At 51.8% G+C, this 21,711-nt stretch overlaps 12 protein-coding genes across 12 annotated transcripts; 8 read left to right on the forward strand and 4 right to left on the reverse strand.

The window, feature by feature from the left end:
* Nucleotides 1-577: 577 nt before the first annotated feature.
* On the forward strand, nt 578-1,997 carry M436DRAFT_72929 (uncharacterized protein; the record flags this gene model as incomplete). The annotated part of the gene is made up of 4 exons (XM_013571734.1): nt 578-598; nt 1,357-1,589; nt 1,692-1,843; nt 1,930-1,997. 4 exons carry the CDS (start codon nt 578-580, stop codon nt 1,995-1,997), a joined length of 474 nt encoding a protein of 157 aa, XP_013427188.1.
* A 163-nt stretch (nt 1,998-2,160) lies between these two features.
* M436DRAFT_72930 (uncharacterized protein) lies at nt 2,161-3,770 on the forward strand (the record flags this gene model as incomplete). Its single annotated transcript, XM_013571735.1, has 3 exons — nt 2,161-2,442; nt 2,501-2,713; nt 2,766-3,770. The coding sequence occupies 3 exons, from the start codon at nt 2,161-2,163 to the stop codon at nt 3,768-3,770; spliced, it is 1,500 nt and encodes a 499-aa protein (XP_013427189.1).
* A 718-nt stretch (nt 3,771-4,488) lies between these two features.
* Nucleotides 4,489-6,156, forward strand: M436DRAFT_82016 (zf-C2HC5-domain-containing protein; the record flags this gene model as incomplete). The annotated part of the gene is made up of 1 exon (XM_013571736.1): nt 4,489-6,156. One exon carries the CDS (start codon nt 4,489-4,491, stop codon nt 6,154-6,156), a length of 1,668 nt encoding a protein of 555 aa, XP_013427190.1.
* Nucleotides 6,157-8,087: 1,931 nt separating this feature from the next.
* Nucleotides 8,088-10,477, reverse strand: M436DRAFT_47344 (uncharacterized protein; the record flags this gene model as incomplete). The annotated part of the gene is made up of 5 exons (XM_013571574.1): nt 8,088-9,912; nt 9,976-10,113; nt 10,179-10,319; nt 10,370-10,406; nt 10,459-10,477. The coding sequence occupies 5 exons, from the start codon at nt 10,475-10,477 to the stop codon at nt 8,088-8,090; spliced, it is 2,160 nt and encodes a 719-aa protein (XP_013427028.1).
* A 1,097-nt stretch (nt 10,478-11,574) lies between these two features.
* Nucleotides 11,575-11,989, reverse strand: M436DRAFT_82018 (uncharacterized protein; the record flags this gene model as incomplete). The annotated part of the gene is made up of 2 exons (XM_013571737.1): nt 11,575-11,781; nt 11,870-11,989. 2 exons carry the CDS (start codon nt 11,987-11,989, stop codon nt 11,575-11,577), a joined length of 327 nt encoding a protein of 108 aa, XP_013427191.1.
* Nucleotides 11,990-12,397: 408 nt separating this feature from the next.
* On the forward strand, nt 12,398-12,616 carry M436DRAFT_25754 (uncharacterized protein; the record flags this gene model as incomplete). Its single annotated transcript, XM_013571479.1, has 1 exon — nt 12,398-12,616. A coding segment is annotated over one exon (219 nt), but the record flags the coding sequence as incomplete, so codon positions are not given.
* Nucleotides 12,617-13,279: 663 nt separating this feature from the next.
* M436DRAFT_47025 (ubiquitin carboxyl-terminal hydrolase 6) lies at nt 13,280-15,112 on the reverse strand (the record flags this gene model as incomplete). Its single annotated transcript, XM_013571500.1, has 2 exons — nt 13,280-14,582; nt 14,682-15,112. 2 exons carry the CDS (start codon nt 15,110-15,112, stop codon nt 13,280-13,282), a joined length of 1,734 nt encoding a protein of 577 aa, XP_013426954.1.
* A 338-nt stretch (nt 15,113-15,450) lies between these two features.
* On the forward strand, nt 15,451-15,901 carry M436DRAFT_72935 (uncharacterized protein; the record flags this gene model as incomplete). Its single annotated transcript, XM_013571738.1, has 2 exons — nt 15,451-15,802; nt 15,855-15,901. The coding sequence occupies 2 exons, from the start codon at nt 15,451-15,453 to the stop codon at nt 15,899-15,901; spliced, it is 399 nt and encodes a 132-aa protein (XP_013427192.1).
* A 150-nt stretch (nt 15,902-16,051) lies between these two features.
* M436DRAFT_47729 (DUF1348-domain-containing protein) lies at nt 16,052-16,712 on the reverse strand (the record flags this gene model as incomplete). Its single annotated transcript, XM_013571637.1, has 3 exons — nt 16,052-16,405; nt 16,554-16,575; nt 16,639-16,712. The coding sequence occupies 3 exons, from the start codon at nt 16,710-16,712 to the stop codon at nt 16,052-16,054; spliced, it is 450 nt and encodes a 149-aa protein (XP_013427091.1).
* Nucleotides 16,713-17,173: 461 nt separating this feature from the next.
* On the forward strand, nt 17,174-17,765 carry M436DRAFT_47224 (AhpC/TSA family protein-like protein; the record flags this gene model as incomplete). Its single annotated transcript, XM_013571550.1, has 2 exons — nt 17,174-17,327; nt 17,407-17,765. 2 exons carry the CDS (start codon nt 17,174-17,176, stop codon nt 17,763-17,765), a joined length of 513 nt encoding a protein of 170 aa, XP_013427004.1.
* A 596-nt stretch (nt 17,766-18,361) lies between these two features.
* On the forward strand, nt 18,362-20,471 carry M436DRAFT_47355 (uncharacterized protein; the record flags this gene model as incomplete). Its single annotated transcript, XM_013571576.1, has 5 exons — nt 18,362-18,435; nt 18,510-18,628; nt 18,685-19,385; nt 19,656-19,929; nt 20,140-20,471. 5 exons carry the CDS (start codon nt 18,362-18,364, stop codon nt 20,469-20,471), a joined length of 1,500 nt encoding a protein of 499 aa, XP_013427030.1.
* A 418-nt stretch (nt 20,472-20,889) lies between these two features.
* Nucleotides 20,890-21,487, forward strand: M436DRAFT_63928 (uncharacterized protein; the record flags this gene model as incomplete). The annotated part of the gene is made up of 2 exons (XM_013571666.1): nt 20,890-20,972; nt 21,031-21,487. The coding sequence occupies 2 exons, from the start codon at nt 20,890-20,892 to the stop codon at nt 21,485-21,487; spliced, it is 540 nt and encodes a 179-aa protein (XP_013427120.1).
* Between the last annotated feature and the right edge of the window lie 224 nt (nt 21,488-21,711).

Here is a 21,711-nt window from a genome sequence, read left to right on the forward strand (position 1 = left end):
AACGAAGGAAGAGAAATGTGATGTGATTCCAGATGCCATGCATTTGCGCTTCGTCCCGGGCCTTCTCTCCATCTGAAACCTTGTGCGGACCCCATTGCATACCGCTTCGTCTTGATGGTTGACAGATCGGAAAAAATGCGTCTCGATTTGGGGGGGGTGTAGTGGAGAGAGCGTGAATCGAAATAGAGGGCGTTGGAATCGCGTCTTTCATGTCCATTCAATCGTCTCCTGCTTTCACGTTTCTCCCAAAGATCTATGACGTTTCGCTCCTTACAAGCAAGACAGAGCCCAGACAACTCCTTGTTTGTGATTCCAATTGAGAGAGACCTTCCCAAAAGAGAACGCGAACAGCCTCGGCGAGGCAAACGTGGGATTATCGGACACCGAACTCGAGCGACTAAGCGCACCTTCAGGTCTCACTCTGGATTATATACGTCGGAACGGTGTGATCTTGAACATCCTCCTAGCCGTAAGTTGCCTTCCCCAAAGTCAATATCCTCGGCGCGCCGCATGAGCCAGCGGGTGGACGGTTTAAACTAAGGTAAGTGTCCCGTACCCGCACGTGTCTGTCTAAGACATGGCCGAATTCTGTCTCTCCGTAATCAGTCGACGAGGCGCAAACTGACTCGAAGGGGCAAGGCAGGGGTTGAGGTGATTATGCGATGCTGTGATCACTCGAGAGCAGTCAAATTGCGAAAGTCACCGGTCAAGCGAAACGACAGGCTAATATAGTGACAGTGATAAGCCGACGGCGCAACAAGAGTGACTCGCCGAAGCGGTCAGCAAGGAAGATCGACTCTAAGCGCGTCAAACAGACGCGCGCACACGCCGGAGCCGCTGACGGGCAGATTTTGGCGAGGCTTGCACCGTCACAAACGGCGAACGGAGGCTTCACCCTAAGTGCAGATCATTGCATCCTTCGAGATCCGCCTTGGTCAGAGAGTTCGTGCTGTCGCGTGGCAAGCCGAGGGTCAGGCCTGCAGAAGCACTTGGACCAGGCGGAGCAAGTTGTTGATTTAGCGCTCCTACAGGACGACGACGACGAGACCGACGTCGCTTTCCAAGCTAGGGAGCAGCTTAGTAACAGCGATCAAAGTCCTTACCGTGACACGTACAAATCTCGCTTTGGCCTGCCCTGCCGGTAGTATTTGTCTTCTGACCGCCTGCGCGACCAAGTGGAGTCTACCAACAAACAACGTTTCGATCACGGCACGGCTCTCTGCGCACCGCAGCAAGACAGGCAGCGTCCGCAAAGCTAAAGCTCGCTCTGCTCCGTCACGGCGTGGCTCTGCCTCCACCCGCGCTCGCGCCGTGATCGACAGGATTGTTTATTGCGTACAAATTTGTTTGCGCTAGAGCCGTGCATGCCCTCGTCTTTGTGAGATTGGAATATTTAGCGAAGTAGCAGGAGCGGAGCGGCTGCATAGAGTGTGGATTGATGCTCCAGTCGACACTCCAACATCCGGTCGTCAGAGCGCAGAGTGGCCAGATATCGTCTTTTTGGAAGGAGTGTCGCAAAAAACGCTCGGACAGCTAACAGAATATTGGATTTCTCAAAAAGCATCCACAAACTCACGGACACACTACCCGTCCGCGTTTCTCGCTAACGACAGAGGCGCCCCGGGCCTATCCATGATCCCGTCTTGAGACCCGTAACGACCTCAACCAACCAAACGAAACCGCTTCGACAGCCGGTCGCCTTTCGCACCTGAAATAGCGGCAGGAACCCCACCATCTGTTCCTTGGACATTTCCGTGCCTGTGTGTCGGATTCACATCGTTTCTTTCTACCGCTCTTCTGCCGCCCCTAGAAGCGCGCTTGAGGTCATTTGGTCCGGCTTCTTGTACAAGACAGGCTGCACACCCGCACCCGCGACATCTTCAGACTTCCAGCTGCTGCGCGCGCAAGACTGGCAACTTCTCTCAACAGGTTCTCTACCGTCAGGTTTCTGCTGCAGCTGTCACCCGACGCCGCTGTCTTGCTTTGAGTACCGTTGATCCTGCAGCTCGCCTGCGGCCCGCGCCTCCCTTGTGCAACTACGACGTAGCTGCCACATCCCACATCCCACGCCAGCCGACGTGCATACTCGGCTACTGCTGTTCGACAAATCTCAGCAAAGCGCATTAGTCGCTCCCCTCTCCCGCCTATATTTATTTTGACATGTACCCAAACCCCGGACCGCCTGCTGCTTGGACGCCAAATACCAATGGCCAGCCACCCCAGCAGCAACAACAACATCACCCTCAACACCCCCAACACCCTCAGCAATCTCATCAACAACACCCTCACCAACAGCAGCAACATCAGCAACCCTTGCAGCACCAGCAACCTCCTCCCCCTCCACCATCCACCTCTGCCCCTCCACAACATCAGCAGCAGTGGGCGCAACCACCTCCCACGCATCCCAACGCCCAGTACCCCCAACAGCGTCATCCCACTCAGGTATGTCGAGTCTCACAAGCAAACACTCTCGCGTGACACTAATTTATTCCCTTCTCAGATCCCTCCCATCAGTCAGGCCTTGCCTCAAGGAGGACCCCCAAACATGACCACTCTCCAACCTTCTCACCCGGATCACTACCGCTCGCTGCCTCCGCCTCCAATGTATGGTCATGCTCCGCCGGGTCACTACCAGCAGCCTCTACCCTACCCTCCCCAACCTGCACCTCGCCAGAGAACAGCCATCGCTTGTCGCTACTGCCGTCGCAGAAAGGTATGTTCTTGTTGTTCATTGAACCCGATAGTACTCATCTAACAACGACTAGATCCGATGCTCTGGATTTGATCAGTCCGAGGATGGTCGCTGCACCAACTGCCAGCGTTTCTCACAGGAGTGCGTCTTCACACCCGTCTCGGCACAATCGCAGGCTTTCGTCCCGGCGCATACCGTCTGGAGACAGCAGGGTTCGCAGCCACAGCAACTGTACGGAGCCTATGGTCAGCCTCTACCCCCTCAGCAACATCGCGATCCCTATCCTCCGCCGCAGCACCCCTACCCTCCGCAAGGTTATCCTCCTCAAGGTCCGCCAGTCTATGCAATGCCCCCTGGCCACATGCCTCAAGGACCTCCTCCTGGTCATGTTGCACCCCCGCAGCCTACTGGAACACCCAATCCTGGCCAAGAAGCCGGCCGCAAGCGCCCTAACGAGGAGCCGCACACGCCAACTCTTCCTCCACCAAACCCTGCCCAGGCTGCTCATATTGCTCAACAAGGACCCCCTCCACCTCACGCTCAGCCTCAGTACACTTACCCTGACCCCTCTGTCATGACTCCGGCTGCTGGCTCTCCCGCTTCTTCCAACAATTCGTTCCAATCTGCGCAACCCCATGCTCAGCCATACTTTGCGCCAGCACCCGCGCGCAGACCATCTCCACAGCAAGCCCAACACTCGTACGACCAACCTCGTCCGTCTCACTCTCCACACGCTCACGCCGCGACTATTCCTCCCGCTGGCTACAATCCAGCTGTGACGTCTCACCCTGATTCGAAGCCTGTCCCTTCGCAATCCGATCGTTCGAGCCCTACCAATGCTGCTAGAGGTGTGCGCATCAACGAGCTGGTCGGACCTAGTGGACAGCCTCAACAAAACCACAATCAGGCACCACCACCTCCCCCACCCTCAACTGCAGCTCACACCCAGCAGCCCCAGCAAGCACCTGGTGCTCCTCAAACAGCAGCCCAGCAGGCGCAGAACCAGGCCAACTCTGAGGGTAGCAGGAGCCAGGCCGACAACAACATGCTGAGCAAGCTCAACAACCCGCGCATGTAGGAATGCCGTATTCACCGCCGGACCGGCTGTCTATGCACTCATTCTCACGTCTCTGATGCGGAGAGCTCCTCTGATGAGTCGGTCAGTTTCACCCCTCTATGGTCTGATGAAGACTTTATGTGAAAGTTGCCGGATTGCTTTCGCCTAGAATGATGAATGTTTCTCTGTTATCCTCTTTACTGTTCTTTCCACTTTTCGCTTCTGTTGTTCTTCACCATGCTATGATTGCACCTCGAGGGAAGGCATTCTCGTATCACTTTGCTGGAGCGGTTGCTAGACTCAAAAAGGCATTAATCTTTTTTCTTGCTGGCAGGAGTGTTCTGATAGCGTTTACCTCATGCATTGGGTGGCTGGTCTTCAATTACCATCGGACGGCACTGCTTTGGTCAGTGCCTATTTTGAGATAGTCGATAGCTTTGACTCATAGAAGAGCCAAAAAGTTCTGAATGTCATTGTTTCACAACACGGTGGTCGCTCCCGATAATGATACCGTTCATTATATAGTGTGAACAACTTTGTAATCTGGACAAGTATGCTAGATGCTATGTATCCAAATTGCCTGGAAGATGGTATCTCGAAATGTTTTGCACATGCAAGCGGTGACGGTGATGACGACGCCAAGAAACAATCACCGCGCTCAACTTCTTCGACACCTCATGACTTTTGCGTCTTGACAATCAACCAAGAGAGAATCACCTCGAGTTCGTGATCAAAAGTCATGACCGAAGCATTAGTGAAGTGGGCAGTGCCTCAGATTTCACGCCTGTTACCACTGGATGAGGATTCACTCAAACAAATCATCACCTACCACGACACGCTGCCCAGAGATGTAGCAGCAGAACAACTTGGAGGTCTGCTTGGTGATTCACCACAAGCTCTGGAGTTTATTGCTTCGTTTAATTCACGTCGTCAAACACCACCTTCAGAAGCTCGTATCGCGTCCACTGCCTCTTCGGCTCGGGATGAGGGTGTACCGAAAAGACAGCCTAAGCAGCCCAAGAAGAAGGCGAACATCCATAACCTGCCAGCCCGACAAGTCCAGGATCTTGGAGGTGCTTCTGGTGCATACAGGAAGCAGGATGAAGGCGACTATATGGCTGGATCCTCGAGAAAGAAGCCGCAAGCATCTCTGTCGAACACGTTAGCTCTGCAAGAAACGCCTGATGCTAGGCAGCTTCCAGATCGCACCACTGGAGGCATGTCTCGTGGACCCAAGGCTCCTCCTTCGGCATCTGGACCTTTGATCTCTGATGTGCTTCCGCCACCATCACAATCATCAACTCCTCGTACTGCATCACCAGCACCGACCAAGACAAAGGTCAATATCACTGGGGGTACCAACATGCACGGAGCTGGCAAGACTCTATCAGACCTGGACTCAGCCATCCGGTCTCTGGAGTTGCAGACCAATCCCACCCTAGCCTCAAATCAGCAGTCAGCAGAGGACCTGGCGAAGCGAAGATGTAATTGCATGGCTACACGTCACCCGTTGCTGACCATTGCGCCAAACTGTCTCAGCTGCGGAAAGATCGTCTGTGTGAAGGAAGGCCTGGGACCATGCACCTTCTGCGAAACCCCACTCCTCTCCTCCTCAGAAATCGCAAGCATGGTCCGCGTACTCAAAGACGAGCGCGGCAAAGAACGTCAAGCAGCCAACAACGCCTCCCACAAACGCGCCGAAGTCAGCCAAAAACCTCGAGCCTTCACTGGCCGCGACTTCCTCTCTTCCTCCGCCGCAGCATCCACAACCGCATCACCGCTTTCCTCTGCGCCTCCCTCTGAAGACGAAGGCGATGTAGCAGTCAGCAAAGCCAAAGAGCACAGAGACAAACTTCTCGCATTCCAAGCCAACAATGCAAAACGAACGCGCATTTACGACGAAGCTGCAGACTTTGACGTGCCCGCTTCTGGCACAAACATGTGGGCGTCACCCACCGAGCGCGCGACAGAACTCAAGCGTCAGCAAAAGATCATGCGTGAAATGGAGTGGAATGCAAGACCCGAATACGAGAAACGCCGTATGGTCGCCAGCATCGATGTCGTCGGCGGCAAAATCGTCAAACGCATGGCTGAAGTCGAGAGACCTGCTAGTGATGCGGAAGAAGAGGTTGATGAGGAAGACACCACGCCAGTGCGACGAGACGATAATGCCGGATCGGGTGCTTTCAGCAATAATCCACTTTTGGGTGCGCTGATCAGACCTACGGCTAGAGCAGAGAAAGGAAAAGCTAAGGGGCAGGAGGGAAGTGAGGGTAGAAAGAGTGCTTGGAGAAGAGTGCAGGACGATAATGATGACAACGAGGCTTGGATCTTGGATGGAGGTGCTTATGGAGGTAGAGTTGAGGGCATGATATTGGGTGAGGAGGAGCATGCTGTTGGCTCGTAGTCTGTCCATTTGACCTTGGACACTTCTCGCGCCCTCTCGTAGAATAATAGATTCTATGATACGCTTGAATGGTTGTCAAGAGACATCATTCACATACTCTGTACCGGCGTAGGCAGAATTATGCAAAACCACTCGCGCACAATTGAATTAAGCAATTAAGACATTTGGCCCATTGTGATACTTGAATGAACTCAACCGATGTGGTTCGAGGTGGCTGGGAGATGAGACACCGGGCTCGGATATAATCGGGTTCTTGAAGCAGAACAGGGTCGTACTGAATACAAGCACTTTTGAGGTCGACGATGATGTTTTGACCGCATTGTTGACTCTTTTCTTATTTGAAATACATGAATAGGTGCGTAGGATATATAGTAGTGAGTTCGGTGGCCTGCATGGATTATATCAAGCTTCTTTGTGCTGATATGCACGAATATATGTTTGGCAATCTGCTCCTAGAGAAATACACAGTCAGATTCCCGCAAGTCATAGTCGGCTCTTTAGACTACTACAGTCAGCTCTTTACAAGATCCAAATAATGAGATCAAAATGATAGTCACTGATGCAGGAATTTGGCACTTTTTGCTAAAGTGGTAGGTATTGCATGCTGAAAGGTTGCTATCTGTTTGACTTGCCAGCACTCGAATCGTCTTCGTCGTCGCTCGGACTCCGCGACTCGGGCTGCGCTTTGCAGGCTTTGCTCTACTGACCTGTCTCACGGCGAAATCTCTTCGGGTCTTGGCTTTACTAGCACTCGATGGAGCCTCGATTGGTATCCATACTCGAGGTGTCTTTTTCTGATTCTGTGAGGTGTAGCGCAAGCTGCGCACAACGTCTGCAATCGCATGCGGCTTCGTCAAGATTGAAGACTCATATATGGAAAGTTCTCTTGAATCGTCATGTCTCAAGTTGCGACCAAGTCGCAGTGGTGTAGTGGTAACATTCTCGCCTTCCAAGCGTGAGCGGTGGGTTCGATTCCCGCCTGCGACATTCTTTTTTGCTCTATCTGGCGCGGCGGATTCGATTCTGTGGTCGTTGATTTTTTTCGTCGAGGTTTGAATAAGTTACACCGAGTCCAAGTTTGAGGCTTCACTGGGTGATATGGACTCGACTTTGTTCGCTGAGGGGTTGATTGAGGTGCGTGTTGCGTGTGTGTTAGGAGCTGGAGTGCATGGAGCACGCTCTCCGAAGACATCAGGTGTGGAGAAGGTGAGAGGGCCAGGCAGAGGCTTGGGGTCCGCAGCACTTGGGAGAACTCGGCTAACCTCGGGACGCTCGAAAATGTGTTTCATCTCTCTACTCAAGAGTTGAATGGATATCACTCTTCACTGCTATCTGACTACTCAAAAAAGAAACCAAAGATGTCTGTCTAATATGTGGCTGTAAACAGTCGTTGCTAAAGTTGTATCGGCAGTTCCAATCTTTGCACTTTACGATTATCCACATTGGTAATCTTCTTGCTTCCCATCCATCCGTCATGACTTTTTGTCTTGATGACCACCCAGCGATATGATCGATTGTCTGATGAAATCTTGTGTGGGCAACTCTGACTTCCGTATTCACAAAAGTCAAGAAAACCCGAGCAGTGGGAAACAGAAGCAGATGCAAAAGTTGGTAAAGTGCCGGTCTTCGTAAACCTCAGAGCGTGACTGCAGCAGAATGATTGGTCAGTATATGTTCTTCAGGTAATATGACACCAGCAAAAGCTATTCCCGAGCCAGCGATAAGAACAGCAATGATCTCCAGTAAAGTATAGCAAAAATGGCACCCTCCTCGAAGCATATTTCTCCTCCAGTCAGCAATTGCAGCAATACCATGTCGCAGTCATCTCAATCCATCTCCAGCAATACCACACCTCTCCACCTCTGAACCACAACAATCACTCCCTCCATCTTTTCCCTGCATCATAGCATAGATAAAAGCACAAATTCAAATCACAAAACTCTCAACTCAATCCCCCCAAACGCCACACCCTGATCAGCCGCCAACAACCCTTTGGTCACCAAAGTCAACACATGCAAAAACCCCTGCGCAGCCACAACCCTCGAATTCTCCTCTGGCTTCAACAACACTTCAAACTCCACAGATTCCTCCTCCTCTGCTTCAGTGCCCTCAACATCCAGCACACTGGCAATAGCTTCAATGGTAGTTTCCCTTACAGCTTTGGTTTCAGCAACACAAGCTTTGACAAAAGCGAGGAAGTTTGCGGATTCGGTGGTTAGGGCGGCAGAGAGGAAGGGGGTTGTGGAGGCGAGTTGGGTTGATACGAGGGCGGCGGGGCCGAAGAGGTCGAAAGATGGATGTGCAGCTTCGGGTTCTGCTGATGCAGAGTGAGCAGCAGGAAAGGCGGCGGCGAAGTGGGTGTCATCGTGGAGTAGATCTTCGTCGTCGATGGCGGTGGGAGCAGCCGTGCCTCTGCCTACTAGTGGAGAAGCTGAGACTGTGTGACGGCCACGGATAGAGAAACCAGCGCCGCCGCCGCGGATGGAAGAACTGGGACCTGCTGCGCTGGGAGCGAAGATAGGGTAAGGAGGAACGAAGGCAGTGTGAGAGGAACCACGTGAAGCAGGAGCTGCATGATTCCAAGGTAATGCGTGAGCAGAGGAATGAATATCCAGCAGAGGCGTAGGTGCATCTCGGCCTTGCTCGATGGTATTGACGATTGTGTCATCGATAAACTCAGTCTCGAAACCTTCGTTGGAATCTGCTGCTCTACCGACTTCGTGAGAATTGCTGCGTGTGCGTACACGGCGTTCTTGTTCGTCGTCCTCGTCGGCGTCAATAGCTCTGGGATGCTTTGTCCCTGCAATACTGAGCTGGATGCGTGTCAGTGCTTCCAAGAGCGCACTACCACTGAACATCCTCAATGGCTCTGGCATCAATTGAGCTTCTACGCCTTGATAAGCTACACCCAACCCACCAATACCGTTTTGCAAAACCCAAAAGTCTGCATTCTTGCGAGCTAGAGTAAGAGTTTTGTTGTTCAATTTCTGGAGAGAGGCCCGTGATTGAGTGGCTAGGTATTCGCGATCCCAGGTTTGGAGATCAGCGTTGTGGAGTTCGAGTTGTTGGTCTTGAGGGAGGGGTTTAGGAGCTCGGGTGCGGATGGCTGGGGCTGAGGCTGTGGAGTGCGAGGTTTGGCTGGGTGCTTGGGTGTCTTGTGTTGAGGCTGGGTTGCCTGGTTGTTCGGCGGCGGTGCGTGGGGCGAAGGGCTCGGCGTCTTGCATGTCGATGTCGTCTGGGTAGATTGGTAGAGGTTCGTCGTCGTACATGACCACATCTCGGTCGGCGTTCGAGTCTGGCAAGACTCCATCGCGCATCACAGGCGCAGGCGTATGTATCGAAGCTGCTCTTCCGCCGCCTGGGATTGCAGCATTATCGACGAAGTTACCCTCAACCTCGAAATCGAGACCTAGATCAATGTCAGGTAGCAGTCCCTCTTCATTAGCACCAAACAAGGAGCGACTGTATCCTCGATTGTGATCAGAGCCGCCGAGACTCGCACCACCGAGACCAAGGCCAAAGCCACCTCCTCCAACCGAAGAGGAACGAGGGATCACAATGTCCGGATGAAGATCTAGTTGATGTTCAGAACCCAGCGCACTCGAGACAGCAGCATGTGGAGACAGCAAACTCGATCTCTGAGACGAGCCTTCGCCACTGGTGAAACCAAGGATATCGTTGAAAGGGTCAAAGTCGATGCCCCAAGCGAGTTCGGGTATAAAGTTAGGATCGTCTTCGAGGAGTAGTTGGGTTGGTCTGTCGATATCATGTTAGCTTGGAGACTTTGTTGATATGTTGGGAAGGCAGAGGGAGATATACTTGGCTCTGTGCTTGCCGTCGAGTTCGATGGGTGCAGCATGCAATGAGCGCAATAGAGTGCGTATCTTGTTCTGCTCAACTTGTGCATCTTTGAGGACGAAATTGCATTGTTCGCCATACACACGTGTGACTCCGTATCTGATTGTGCCTAATCAGTGACTGCTTTTTTGAGAGCTTTGTCGGAGATGACACTAGATGCTTACAGTAGATTACTTTGGAGTCTCAACGCCATAGGCGCTTCTGGTGACACGATAGTCTGACATGCTTTGGGGATGTTGACTGCGCAAATTTCTTTGCGATCGACTTTCTTGAGCGTGGATTTGGATCCTAGTGTTGCGACGAGCCTGAAAGGTGAGTAAAGTGCGTTTGTAAGGATGGATCGGCCGCTACTCACCAGACTGTTGCTACGCCGTGCTTGCGCGAGGTAAGAACTATGCGTGATCGAGTTAGATAAGAAAACAAAGTTGAGAGCAGTCTACTTACCCTCGTGACTATAGAACATGATCAATAGGCGCGTACAAACATGTGAAGAAAGAAAAAAAAAATGAGAGGGAAGGAAGAATGATTGTACACGTGCTAAACAGATGAATTGATGATGGAGCGAGGAGTTGTAGAGAGTGTTGCAGCGTGTAGTGATAGTCGGAGGCAGAGATGTCGGTGGATGTGTTAAAAAACTTCGAGATTCGAGGTGTGCGTTCACAACAGTGACAAGATGCGCGAACAATGACTTATGTGGAGGCGTTGTGTCGAGGAGACGCGATTGAGGTGTTCGAGGTTCAGAGAAGATGTCTTACGTTCGGGACACCTCGAGGGGAAAATTGACACATTGCACCAGCTTGATTCAGAAGACCAACATGCGTTCACAGTGCTCTTCTGCCAGTTGTCCCATTGGCCCTGGCTGGTTCAAGACTGCCCGTGATTTTCCATCTTCTCAATCTTGACTTCCTCAATCATCATGTCATCCATTCCATCTAAATCTGGTCTCAATTCGCCTTTCCCAGATTACGGTCAAGAGTACCCGAACTCTTGACTCCTGTGCATGCGCAGACTCCTCTGCGGTACCATCCAAGGAGCAGATAGAATTGCCGCTCGATGCTGCAGAAGTCAGAAGCAGGAGATCCCAAGATTTGTGATGCGTTAAGGTCTTTGTTCTTGCAATATAAGATCATCTCCTGGAGTATCGAACTGGGCAGCTGCTTGAGAATCTGCACTCGATCAATCCGATCTGGAGTTTGGAGTTCGTTGGTACTGGCAAGAGTATTCCTAAAATAAACTCTGTGGCCGAGTCCGAGCTGGACGGGCTGTGTGTACAGATCGTCTGGATGATTGTAGCCGGCGGTCTGATCGAGGATCCTCGCTGGTGTGTCCGTTCTGGGGCAGGCGAGTGGAGTCCTCATGTGACGGATAGCGTCGTCGGAATGCTGTTGTCAGAGTCCACTCGCGAGATACTGCGGCTTCTCTCTTAGGCGACCATACCGTGGCTGCCAACCAGAAGAACCTCCCCTCCAAAGCGACGTGGTTCCAGGCTTCTCGAGGTTCAAACCTCTCTCGTCCACTGCTCAACAACCGTATATTTCTCACTGGATTGCATTCCATCTTTTACTCTCCCTTCCCAGCCTGCTCGGCCTTTTCCTTCTCTAACCTCTTCAATTCTTTGATCTTCCTCCTTTCCTCTTTCCTCTTCTTGACTTCCAACTCTTGAATTTTCTTATCCAGCATGATTTTCTTTTGCATGAGATTCGCTCGGTAGGTTTCCAGTTCGGTGATTTGGTCTAGTGGGGTTGCGATGGCTGCTTTTTGTTTTTCCTGTATCAAAATCAGCATCTACAGCATGATCGCGATATGGAAAGGACTAGAGGAGAGGGGAAAGGCAGAGGCAAAGGCAAGAACATACCTGATTGATATCTTGCTTCATTTTCAAACCAGCACCATACCATGCTCCCGTTGCCGTGACGGCGGCAATACTGCCTGTGAGCACAAAGCGACGGAATGTCGCAAATTGTGGTGTTAACATTCTCAGCTCTCTACTTATGCTGTGCAGTATAGACAAGTAGAGATCAAGGTGGAAAGTAGTTGACGATGACGAACAGCCAATGATTGCAGAGATTCATTTTGGCGGCTTGTCCCGCGTTTTGTTTGGCCTTCTCCGCAGTTTGTGACGGAGCCATGTTTACACCGAGGCCAGCCTTGTGTCTTTTCTGTCGCATCCGACATCGAACTTTGCAGAGTCGTCTACGCATTTCCGAAGAACTACTTGGCACTGGACACCGCAGCATCTTGTCATCGCCAACGACAATCCGCAACAATGTCATCCCACCCAACCCGCCAATCCCTCGCTCCCTCCTCTATGCGCTCCACCGCCAACCACAGCAACCACAGCAGCCACTCTTCCACAAACCACTCCTCCCACACCTCCCACACCTCCTCATCACGCCTCTCAACTCTCCCCACCCAAGCCTCCAAACAACGCCAACTCTCACACCTGAACTCGCAACTCGCACAGCTCACAGCACACATGTCTGATCTCGAAAACTTGCTACGCATGACTGCTGTGCAAGCTGAGGGGATGAGAGGATTGGGAGGCTATGCGGGTGCTATGTTTATGGCTGCGTCCAAAGTCCTGGGCGAGGAGGCTGTGAAGAGAGGGGAAGACGCCAAGTGAGTGCCCGGGCTTGTAACATGACATCAGGCATCGAGAAGAGCACCGAGGGCTGTACCGTACACCATGTTCAAACATCAAGAAAGAGCATCACGCATCACGAAGCACACGATACCAAAGCATTTGCGAGCAAGAACACCAGGCATCGCTACTCCACGACTGCAATGCCGAAAAGGAGGCCTGCAAACCATACTGCTCAACTCTTTACCATGGCTTACCAGCTGGACTCAAAGACGGATACTCCACTTGCTTGGATGGAAACAAGAGAGACCAAAAGGTCATAAGACTCCAAGGCTGAACGACAAGAAAAATGCGGGACGCGCGAAGACGACGAGAAGTTGAAAGGAAACAGGTCAAAAGAAGACGGAAAGATTCGAAACATCATCATCGCATGTGTCATTCCACGTTACGTATCCATCTAGAAACAACTCTTTGCAACATGCAAAGAAGAAAAGAAAAATCGCTATGATGAGAAACCGGCAACAACCCTTCCATGTCCATCAAGAGAAGAAAGTTTGCAAGAATGCACCCATCCATCTATGATCGCTGTGTCGTATTGATTCGTGATTTTAACCATCAACATCGCTTTTGGAAATAGCTCCACTGAAGCAAAGGCACCTCTCTGACATGAGAGAATAAAGCCTTCTATGCCAAAGCCTTCTCCTGCTCTTCAATCGACTGCTTGGAAGGAAGCTCGACGGCCTTGTACAGCAAGATCAATGCGGAGTGGCTCTCACCACCGCCTGACAGTGTCTCGACCTTCTCAGCCTCGACTTCGCTGACCTTGTCGTCGTTGAACCACCACCACTTGCCGTCTTCCTCGCCAACAGTGCCGTCGGCATTCTTGCGACCAGTCTTCTTGACATACGAGGTATAGTGACCGCTGTCAGCGCTAGAGCCCTGGTGAGTAATAACGCCACGGAGTTCAAACAGACCAGTCTGGTTGGCAGACTCATCGGCAGCGAGTTCAGGGGAAACTTGAGCGAGGAGGTCCTTTCTCATGGCGAGAATCTTTTCGGCGCGCTCTCTCTCAATCTCGGCATCCGTCTTGTAAGTTTCCGTGCCGCCCATCTCGGTGTCGCCGCCGGATGCGGTCATGCCGACTGCTGCCTTTGACTTGGATGAGCCTTCATCCTTTTCCTTGCGCTTCTCCAGGGGCTCCGAGGCGCTGTTGTTGCCAGCGAGATCATCGCGCTCCTTTTGCATTCTCTTCTGTCTCTTCTTGGCGCGTTCGACGTCTTCCTGCTCCTTGCGGACCTCGCGAATGCGGTCGCGGATGGGGATGAGCTGCTTCTTGAGTTCGTCGGTGCAGAATTCAACAGCGTCGAGCTCCATGGGGAAGGTGACTTTGCGCATAATCTTGGCCTTCTTCTGAGTATCCTTGCGCCAGAAGAAGCGGACGAAGTGGACGGGCATGTACTTAGGGAGGCGCGAAATGCGGGATGACTTGGTGTAAACAGCCTCACGACCCAGAGACTCGGAACGCTTCTCAATCTTCTCGTCGAGGGCGATCATAACACCTTCGCGGAGGTGGTTGGTGTCACCGCGAATGTTGCAGTTCAGCTTGAAGAAGACATCGCTACCCTTGACGGGCTCTTCGGCGGCATCCGACTCGTCGCAGGTCATAACTGATTCGGTGGTGCCGGCCATGAACTTGTCTACCCAGTTGTTGCCACGGGTGTTACCCGATGACGACGACGAGGACTCGCCCTCCTGGAGCTTCTGGCGAAGCATCTGAATGATCGAGGACCAAGCCTCTTCAGCATCCTGTTGTGCGTAGCCGTGACCATCCTTCGACTTTTCGCTGAACTGGGGATAGCTCTGGCGGAGAGCGTTGAGGAAGACGAGGGGAGGGAAGCCTTGCTGGGTCTCGCCCATCTGCTTGTACAGGTCGCGGAGAGAACCAGTGAGGTCGGTGGAGGAGCCGAGGCCACCCAGGCCAAACTCGCTGAGGTTGCCCAAGCTGGAAGAAGGACCGGCGCTGCCACTGTGAATTGTGTTAGTCGTATGTCTTATGAAGAGTCAAGATAGGGAGTGAGGCGCATACTTGTCCTTGTAGCTGCCGAGAGCGTCTCCAAGCTCGGGGATGCTCTTGAGGGTCTGAAGTGCTGAGTTGAGGTAGCAAGTGTTTCCGAGATTTTGAAGACCGGCAGGAGAGGCGCCAGAGACTTGAGCGGCCTCAGCTTCAGTCATGTCTTCAAGGAAACGAATCTTTTCGGTGGGACGGTCGACCTGCGACGCGGCGTCACCGGAAGGGGTTCCCATCATCATGAACTGCTGGCCAGGCTTGGCCTTCAGCGAAGAAAGGGCGGTGTCATCTTTGAGTTGACCTCCCTTGATGAGGATCTTCTGGCGTTCGGGTTCAACGTTGGTGAGCGAGTAGAGTTGGTACTTGAAAGTCTCGCCAGTAGCTTCGGGGTCAAGTTCGACGTCGTACTTCTTGCCCTGGTGTTTGACGATGACAGGGATTGAAGCCATGATGGTTGTATGCACACGGTCGCTGAACAAGGGCGGAATGGGTGTGTTGGAAAGATGATCGCTTAGCACAAGCAGAGTCGCTGAGGCGAAGACGGCGAACTTGGAGAACAACATCGTCACTGGCGGGCGTCGGTGGTCGGCATCGGTAAACTCCGAACCTCCGTGTTTTGCATGTGAGCTCCCGCTTCGTGTTGTCAACTCCAAACAACAACCAGAAATTATATCTGCATTGCGTGGGATCTGTGACAAAGGTCTCGGCATCCTCTCGTTCTTCTCCGCGACAAGACGTTCAGCACACCCCTCGACAACGACATCACCAACGCCACCGCGACAGCACAATGCAGCAGACTTCGCTCGACGATAGCTTCGCCCATCTTAGCCGCTTGTCGCAAAAGGCAGGTGTGCAAGCGACCTTGATCCTCTCACGCGAGACTGGTGCTATTGTTCGCTCCTCTGGCCTGGTGTCACGCGATGAAGCTGCGAATGTAGAGAGTACACTGCCAGCTTCCAAGGGCTTGACCGACGACCGAGCCGATGGGACAATGCCGAATGCTGAACATGTCGCTGAGATCGTCTGGAAGTTCGCAAAGGCTGCCGGCGACATGTTGCAAGAGCTGTCAAATCTGCCCGATGACGACGTAAAGTTGCTTAGACTACGCTCCAAGAATAAGGAATATGTCATCTTTCCAGGTATCTACACATTCTCAGTCTTGCTGCCGACCTTCGCCTGACAAAAAGACAGATGCCAAATTTATCGCCGTTGCCATCCATAACACTCCACCAGCATGAAAAGCCGACCCGGAGGTCGACATCGCCGCATCAGATCCGCCAAGATACATCAGTACATCACGCCATTTCTCGGTCAAGACATGAGACGAGACTCTGGGCTTGAGCTCTAGTGGAGACTGTCAACTGCTCAATGCTCCTCGGAACATGCCTCTACCAATGCGCTTCGGAAATCTCCACCGAGTTCACGTCGACGCCGTCCGTGAACCATCGCTGAGACTCATTGATCTCGATGTTGTTACCACTCATCTGTCGCTTGCGCATCTTGCCGTCCTCGGCAAAAGTCCAGTCTTCGAGACCATAACATCTCATCCACTTGCCCGTCTCGGCGTGCTTAAACTCGTACCAGAACTGCACGGCGATCTTGTTATCGCCAAAGGCAAACAGTTCCTTGCGGAGACGGTATTCCTTTTCTATCGCCCATTTCTGGGTCAAGAAGTCGACGATGTTTTTGGTACCGCTGAAGAAGTGGTCTCTGTTGCGCCAGATGCAATCCGGTGTATAAGCCTAAGAGATTAGGTCAGAGCAAAGCCTTGAGCGGAGTGACGTTCAGAGCGGATATGGATCGTAAGATGATCAGAGGACAAGAATCGTAAGATAATCAAGAGTATGAGGGTTGGGGCTCGAATAAAGCTTCCTCACAGGACTTCCATACCTTTGCAACGTCTTCGGGATTTCTAGGTTACGGGCTTTGATCAGCTTCTTGAGACACCGAAATACAACAAGACATGTGTTCTCACTGAGCATTCCACAAATCCTGAGCCCTCTTTACTTTTTCTTGCGCAGTCGCCTGAGTGAATGGCGGTTTAGACATGGTTTTGCTTGAATGATATCCTCGAAATTGATCAGAAGTGTTGGCTGTGACGCGCTTGTACGTTGTCGACGTTCATCAAGGTGACTCGGGAGTCTGAAAGCTTAGTAGCTGCCCGAGATCGGTCCGGTCCCTCGACTCGGAACAGACCACGTTTTCGGCAATTCCCACACGTTTGTGGAGCTCTTATCCGATTGCAACATGGCTCAACACGGTCCCTCATACGCCATGGAAAGTGCCAGAGACTCATGGGCTCCGCTTGCTGTGGCCGTATCGAGCAGGTCATGGTCTGATTTCAAATCTAGAGGCCGATGATGAAAGGTAGCTTCAAACATAAGAGTGCTTGACGTCCACTTTGACATACTTTCTTTTTCTTATCATATCAATCTATCTTTTGTCTATTGACTTCTTGTCCGCTTTCTATACACTTATTCAGATCTACCACATATCTAATCACATTCACAATGGTTCTCAAGGCTGGTGACAAGTTCCCTGAGGGCGTCAAGTTCGGCTGGGCTCCTATCCTCGACGAGGACCCGACTGTCTGCGGTATCCCTCAGCTCTACGACGCCAACAAGGAATGGGCTGGCAAGAAGGTTGTCATTGTTGCCGTCCCTGGTAAGTCAATACGGACCACTCGACTCCAGCACATGGAGAGGCTAGACACTCGAAACAAGATGCTAACAATCAACACCAGGTGCTTTCACCCCCAGCTGCTCCGCCTACCACCTCCCTCCCTACGTCCAGAAGTTCGACGAGCTCAAGTCCAAGGGCGTCGACATTGTCGCCTTCATCGCCAACAACGACGAGTTTGTCCTCAACGGATGGGGCAAGGTCAACCGCGTCCCCAAGGGCGATGACTTCCTCATGCTCGCCGACAACAAGACCTTCTTCTCCGAGAACTACGGCTGGCAGGCAGGACCCAACAAGGGCGATCGTACTGGTCGCTGGGCTATGATTGTCGAGAAGGATGGTTCCATCAGCTATGCTGAGAACGAGGCTAAGCTTCAGGATGTCGAGGTTTCCTCGGTCGAGGCTGTCCTCTCTAAGCTCTAGATGCGTCGAAGAGGACAAGCACACGCGTCGTAGATGTGGTGTTAAAAGAGACCACATGGGTTTAGAGGGTCATACAATTAGACTATAGAGATGCCGCAATGAACGACAAACATTAACCTTCAATTGAAGTTCACATTTCGAGCAGTGTTCTCTCGGTGAGGCATGTGGAAAGACCAAAAGCAGTCTGGTGGCGCCGAGCCTACTACTCGAGGGCCATCTGGCCATGCCATATAATAAATACAGCTCAAGGCCTCTGCTCACTGGTCCCAAACAAGACGGTCTCACAAGCAATTAGGTATGTTGCATCACAAACGACCCGCTTCCTTCAGTTGAAATATGGAGCAGGAGATACAGGACGGACTTCTTTCTCACGCGCCTCAACGGGACCGACAATGAAGCGGTCAACCTGCCTGAAAGTCTTTTCCTGAAGATATCAAAGACTCGCAGCGGACGCGGTTGTGAGAAGAAAAGTCCAACTCGAGTGCAAGAAATTGCGCAAGAAATTCAACTCGATCCAAAGTCGCGCTTAGTCAGCCAAAAGCCCGCACACTCAAGAACCTTTACAATAACTCCAACTACAAAACCTGCAACTCATTATGGAATCTCTTGATGGAACCAGCTATGATGTCCTGATCTCTGGAACAGGCATCCAGCAGTCTTTACTTGCTCTGTATGTCTCTTCATGCTTTGCTGTTTGATTTGACCAGAGAGCTTGTCTGACTGACGCAGCTTCTTTGCTTAAAGTGCTCTCTCGCGCTCTGGCAAGAATGTCTTGCATGTCGACAAGGATGACACCTACGGTGGTCCCGAAGCTGCCTTGAGTCTTGATGAAGCTGAGCAGTGGGTTGAAAAACTCAATTCTGGTACGTCATCACTTCCGTTGCGACTTGACTTCGAACACCTACTGACTACTATATAGTAAAGCAAACTCGGTTCAGCAATGCTTCGATAACCAAGTCGCCCGAAGGAGAGCAGAAACTCTCCCTTTTCAAGAGATACAACTTGTCGCTCGGACCGACTTTGGTCTACACTCGTTCCGGCCTGCTTCCCATCCTCGTGTCATCCAAAACCAATGACCAGCTCGAGTTCATGGCCGTTGGCGGCTGGTTCGTGTTCGAAAAGCAGGAAGATGGTGCGCGAGTGGTTCGGGTGCCAAACGGACGTGAGGACATCTTCGCCGACCCTTCGCTCACCCTCAAGATGAAGGGTCAGTTGATGAAGTTCCTCCGCTTCGTAGCCGCATTCGAGGAAAAGCCTGAAACATGGCAACCTCATCGCGACACACCTTTTGCCAGCTTCTTGTCGGAACAGTTTGGTCTGCCAGCTGTCGACTCCCTCATGGCTCTCTGCCTCAGTTTGGAAGTACCGGAGAAGACGACTACTGAATTTGCCTTACCACGCATTGCTCGTCACCTTCGTTCGATCGGTGTCTTCGGTCCTGGCTTTGGTGCTGTCATCCCCAAGTGGGGTGGCCTTTCAGAAGTTGTTCAAGTCGCGTGCCGAGCTTGTGCTGTTACCGGTGGAATTTACGTTCTTGGTCGAGGCATCTCTTCCATCGAGCCTGCTCAATCAGAAGAGGATGATATCGAGGAGATTCCGAGGGATACCGAAAAGCCTGATGTCTCACAAGATATTCACAACATGATTACTGAAGGCGAAGGCTTTGTCGACACCGACCCAGACGCCCTCGACGAACTCGAGTCTGGTATCAAGGAGCAGTCTTTGGACGACCTTCTCGCTTCGATGGGTTACAGTGTCGCAGGTGTAGAGGAAGAAAAGCCCGCATCTGCTGCAGAGACTCCTGTTGAAAAACAGAGTCCTGCCGTGTCTTCTGAGAAGAAGTCACTGTACACTGTCCAGCTCAGCAATGGAGAGAAAGTGTCTGCGCAGTTCATCGTCGGCTGCTCAGACGATCTACCCGCATCACCTCCTTCTGCTACGATTGGTACAAAGGTTGCTGGAGCCCAACCTGAAGCTGTCTCACGCAGCGTCACAATCATCTCATCACCTATGCAACATTTGTTCGTCACTGTTGCTGAAGGCGGTGTTTCTCCTGCAGGTGCCGTTGTGGTTTTCCCTGCTGGCTCGCTCTCGAGCGCAGCTCACACACCTGTTCAAATCATGGTTCACTCCAGTGATACCGGTGAATGCCCTCAAGGACAGTGTAAGTTTTGACCCTTTGCCCCTCTCCTCTCCCCTGGAAGCACCATTTGCATGATGAATGATTTCTACGAATACTTATCTACATTGTCTGAACAATAATGTCGATCAACACATCTCTGACAACCTGATCGCTTTGGTCTTCCAATACTCAACACACACATTCAGTTCTCATGATCTCTTGCTCGAGCAACTGCTAATCAAGATTGAACAGGCATCGCATATGCAAGCACTGCAGTCACAGGTCAAGAAGGCCAGGAGCTTCTTGCTGAAGCTGTCAAGTCGCTTCTGGCAGCTCAAGATGGCGAGTCTCAAGCTCTTTGGTCGCTCAGTTATGAACAACATGCTGAGGCAACAGCTCCATCCACCGAGACTTCTTCCAGCATCTTGAAGTTCCAAGACCCACCACTGGACTATGTATTTGATGATGCGATCATTGAGAATGTGCAGGCGGCATGGCAGAGGATCTTGCCAGAGGCTGATGACTTTATGGTCTTTGGAGAAAGGGATGCTGATGACCAAGAGGCTGAGGATGATGAAGAGTGATGAAAGCATGCAGGATGACACGATAAAGATGTTGCATCACAGACGAATGATATGACCGAACACCAATATTCTTTCTTGTGTCACTCTGACCATTGACCATGCTTGCTGCCATCAATTGTACCTTTGATGTATCGTGTTGACAAGGTGTGACATGATTCTAGAGGTACAGGAAGGTAGGAGCTACCCCACATGACGTAGATGGTTCGTTCCTGCATCACCGTTTGGAAGTTCACTCCGCTGCTCCCGGTTTGTATCTTCTATATCTTCCTAACCCTCCGTCTTACCTACCTGCTCTTCCTCTCGAACACAGAAACAAACCGTTGTCGCAGAGCTCATCAATTCACAATCCAGAAACAATCCATCGACTCGGCCCACATCATACCACAAACCCTCCCTCCCATCCCGACCTACACACATCATGTCTTCCGACAGTCTCGCTCTCTTCCGTAAGAGCTTGGGTAGCGAGCTCGGTGCTCTCGCAGAGCAGCACTACCAGCATGAGTGCGTACCTCCTATACCAAAGCCCTGCTATCCTCTATATACTCATCACCCACCTCAGCCTTCAATCCTCAGACCGTGCAGCTCTCCAATCAGCAGCCTCGCGCCTCTCCACCCACACTACCATTGGCTCAGTACTCGGCTTCTCCCTCGGCCTCTACGCCGCCATCCGCCTCCGCCGTAACCGCACCACCATGTTCAACGCCTTCCGCGCTACCGAAAAGCCCGTCTCTGTCCAATTCGCCAACGGCCGCACCGAGAACCTGCCTGACCTTACACCCATGCTCAAGCCATCCACTTTTGGCGATATTGCCACTTACACACTCTTTGGACTTGGAGGTCTATTTGTTGGCGGAGAGACTGGATTGTTGACGGGATCGTTGAGTGCGGGCAGTGCGATCAAGAAGGATCCCGAGGCCAAGAGGAGGATTGAGGGTGCGTTTAGAAAGTTCAGGGCTGAGACGTTGAGGTTGGAGGCGGATCAGCTGGAGAAGGGTGAGAAGGCACTGGGACTTTAGGAGATTTTGGAAAGGGACGTGGTGTGATGACTGCTTTTGTTCAGTATGATGGAAATGACACTATCCGATATGCTTGTGTTGCTCCTCTTCACTGTGACTCGAGGTTATTGTGGAATGAATCCAATGTGAGTGCTGACACTACGAATAGGTCTGCATTGTCATTCTCAGGCAAAGGTATGTCAAATTAAGGTTGCCCTTTCCACAAAAATGATACTAACACAATA

The sequence above is a fragment of the Aureobasidium namibiae genome (genome assembly GCF_000721765.1).
Source record: "Aureobasidium namibiae CBS 147.97 unplaced genomic scaffold scaffold_9, whole genome shotgun sequence".
NCBI classification, from domain to species: Eukaryota; Fungi; Ascomycota; class Dothideomycetes; order Dothideales; family Saccotheciaceae; genus Aureobasidium; species Aureobasidium namibiae.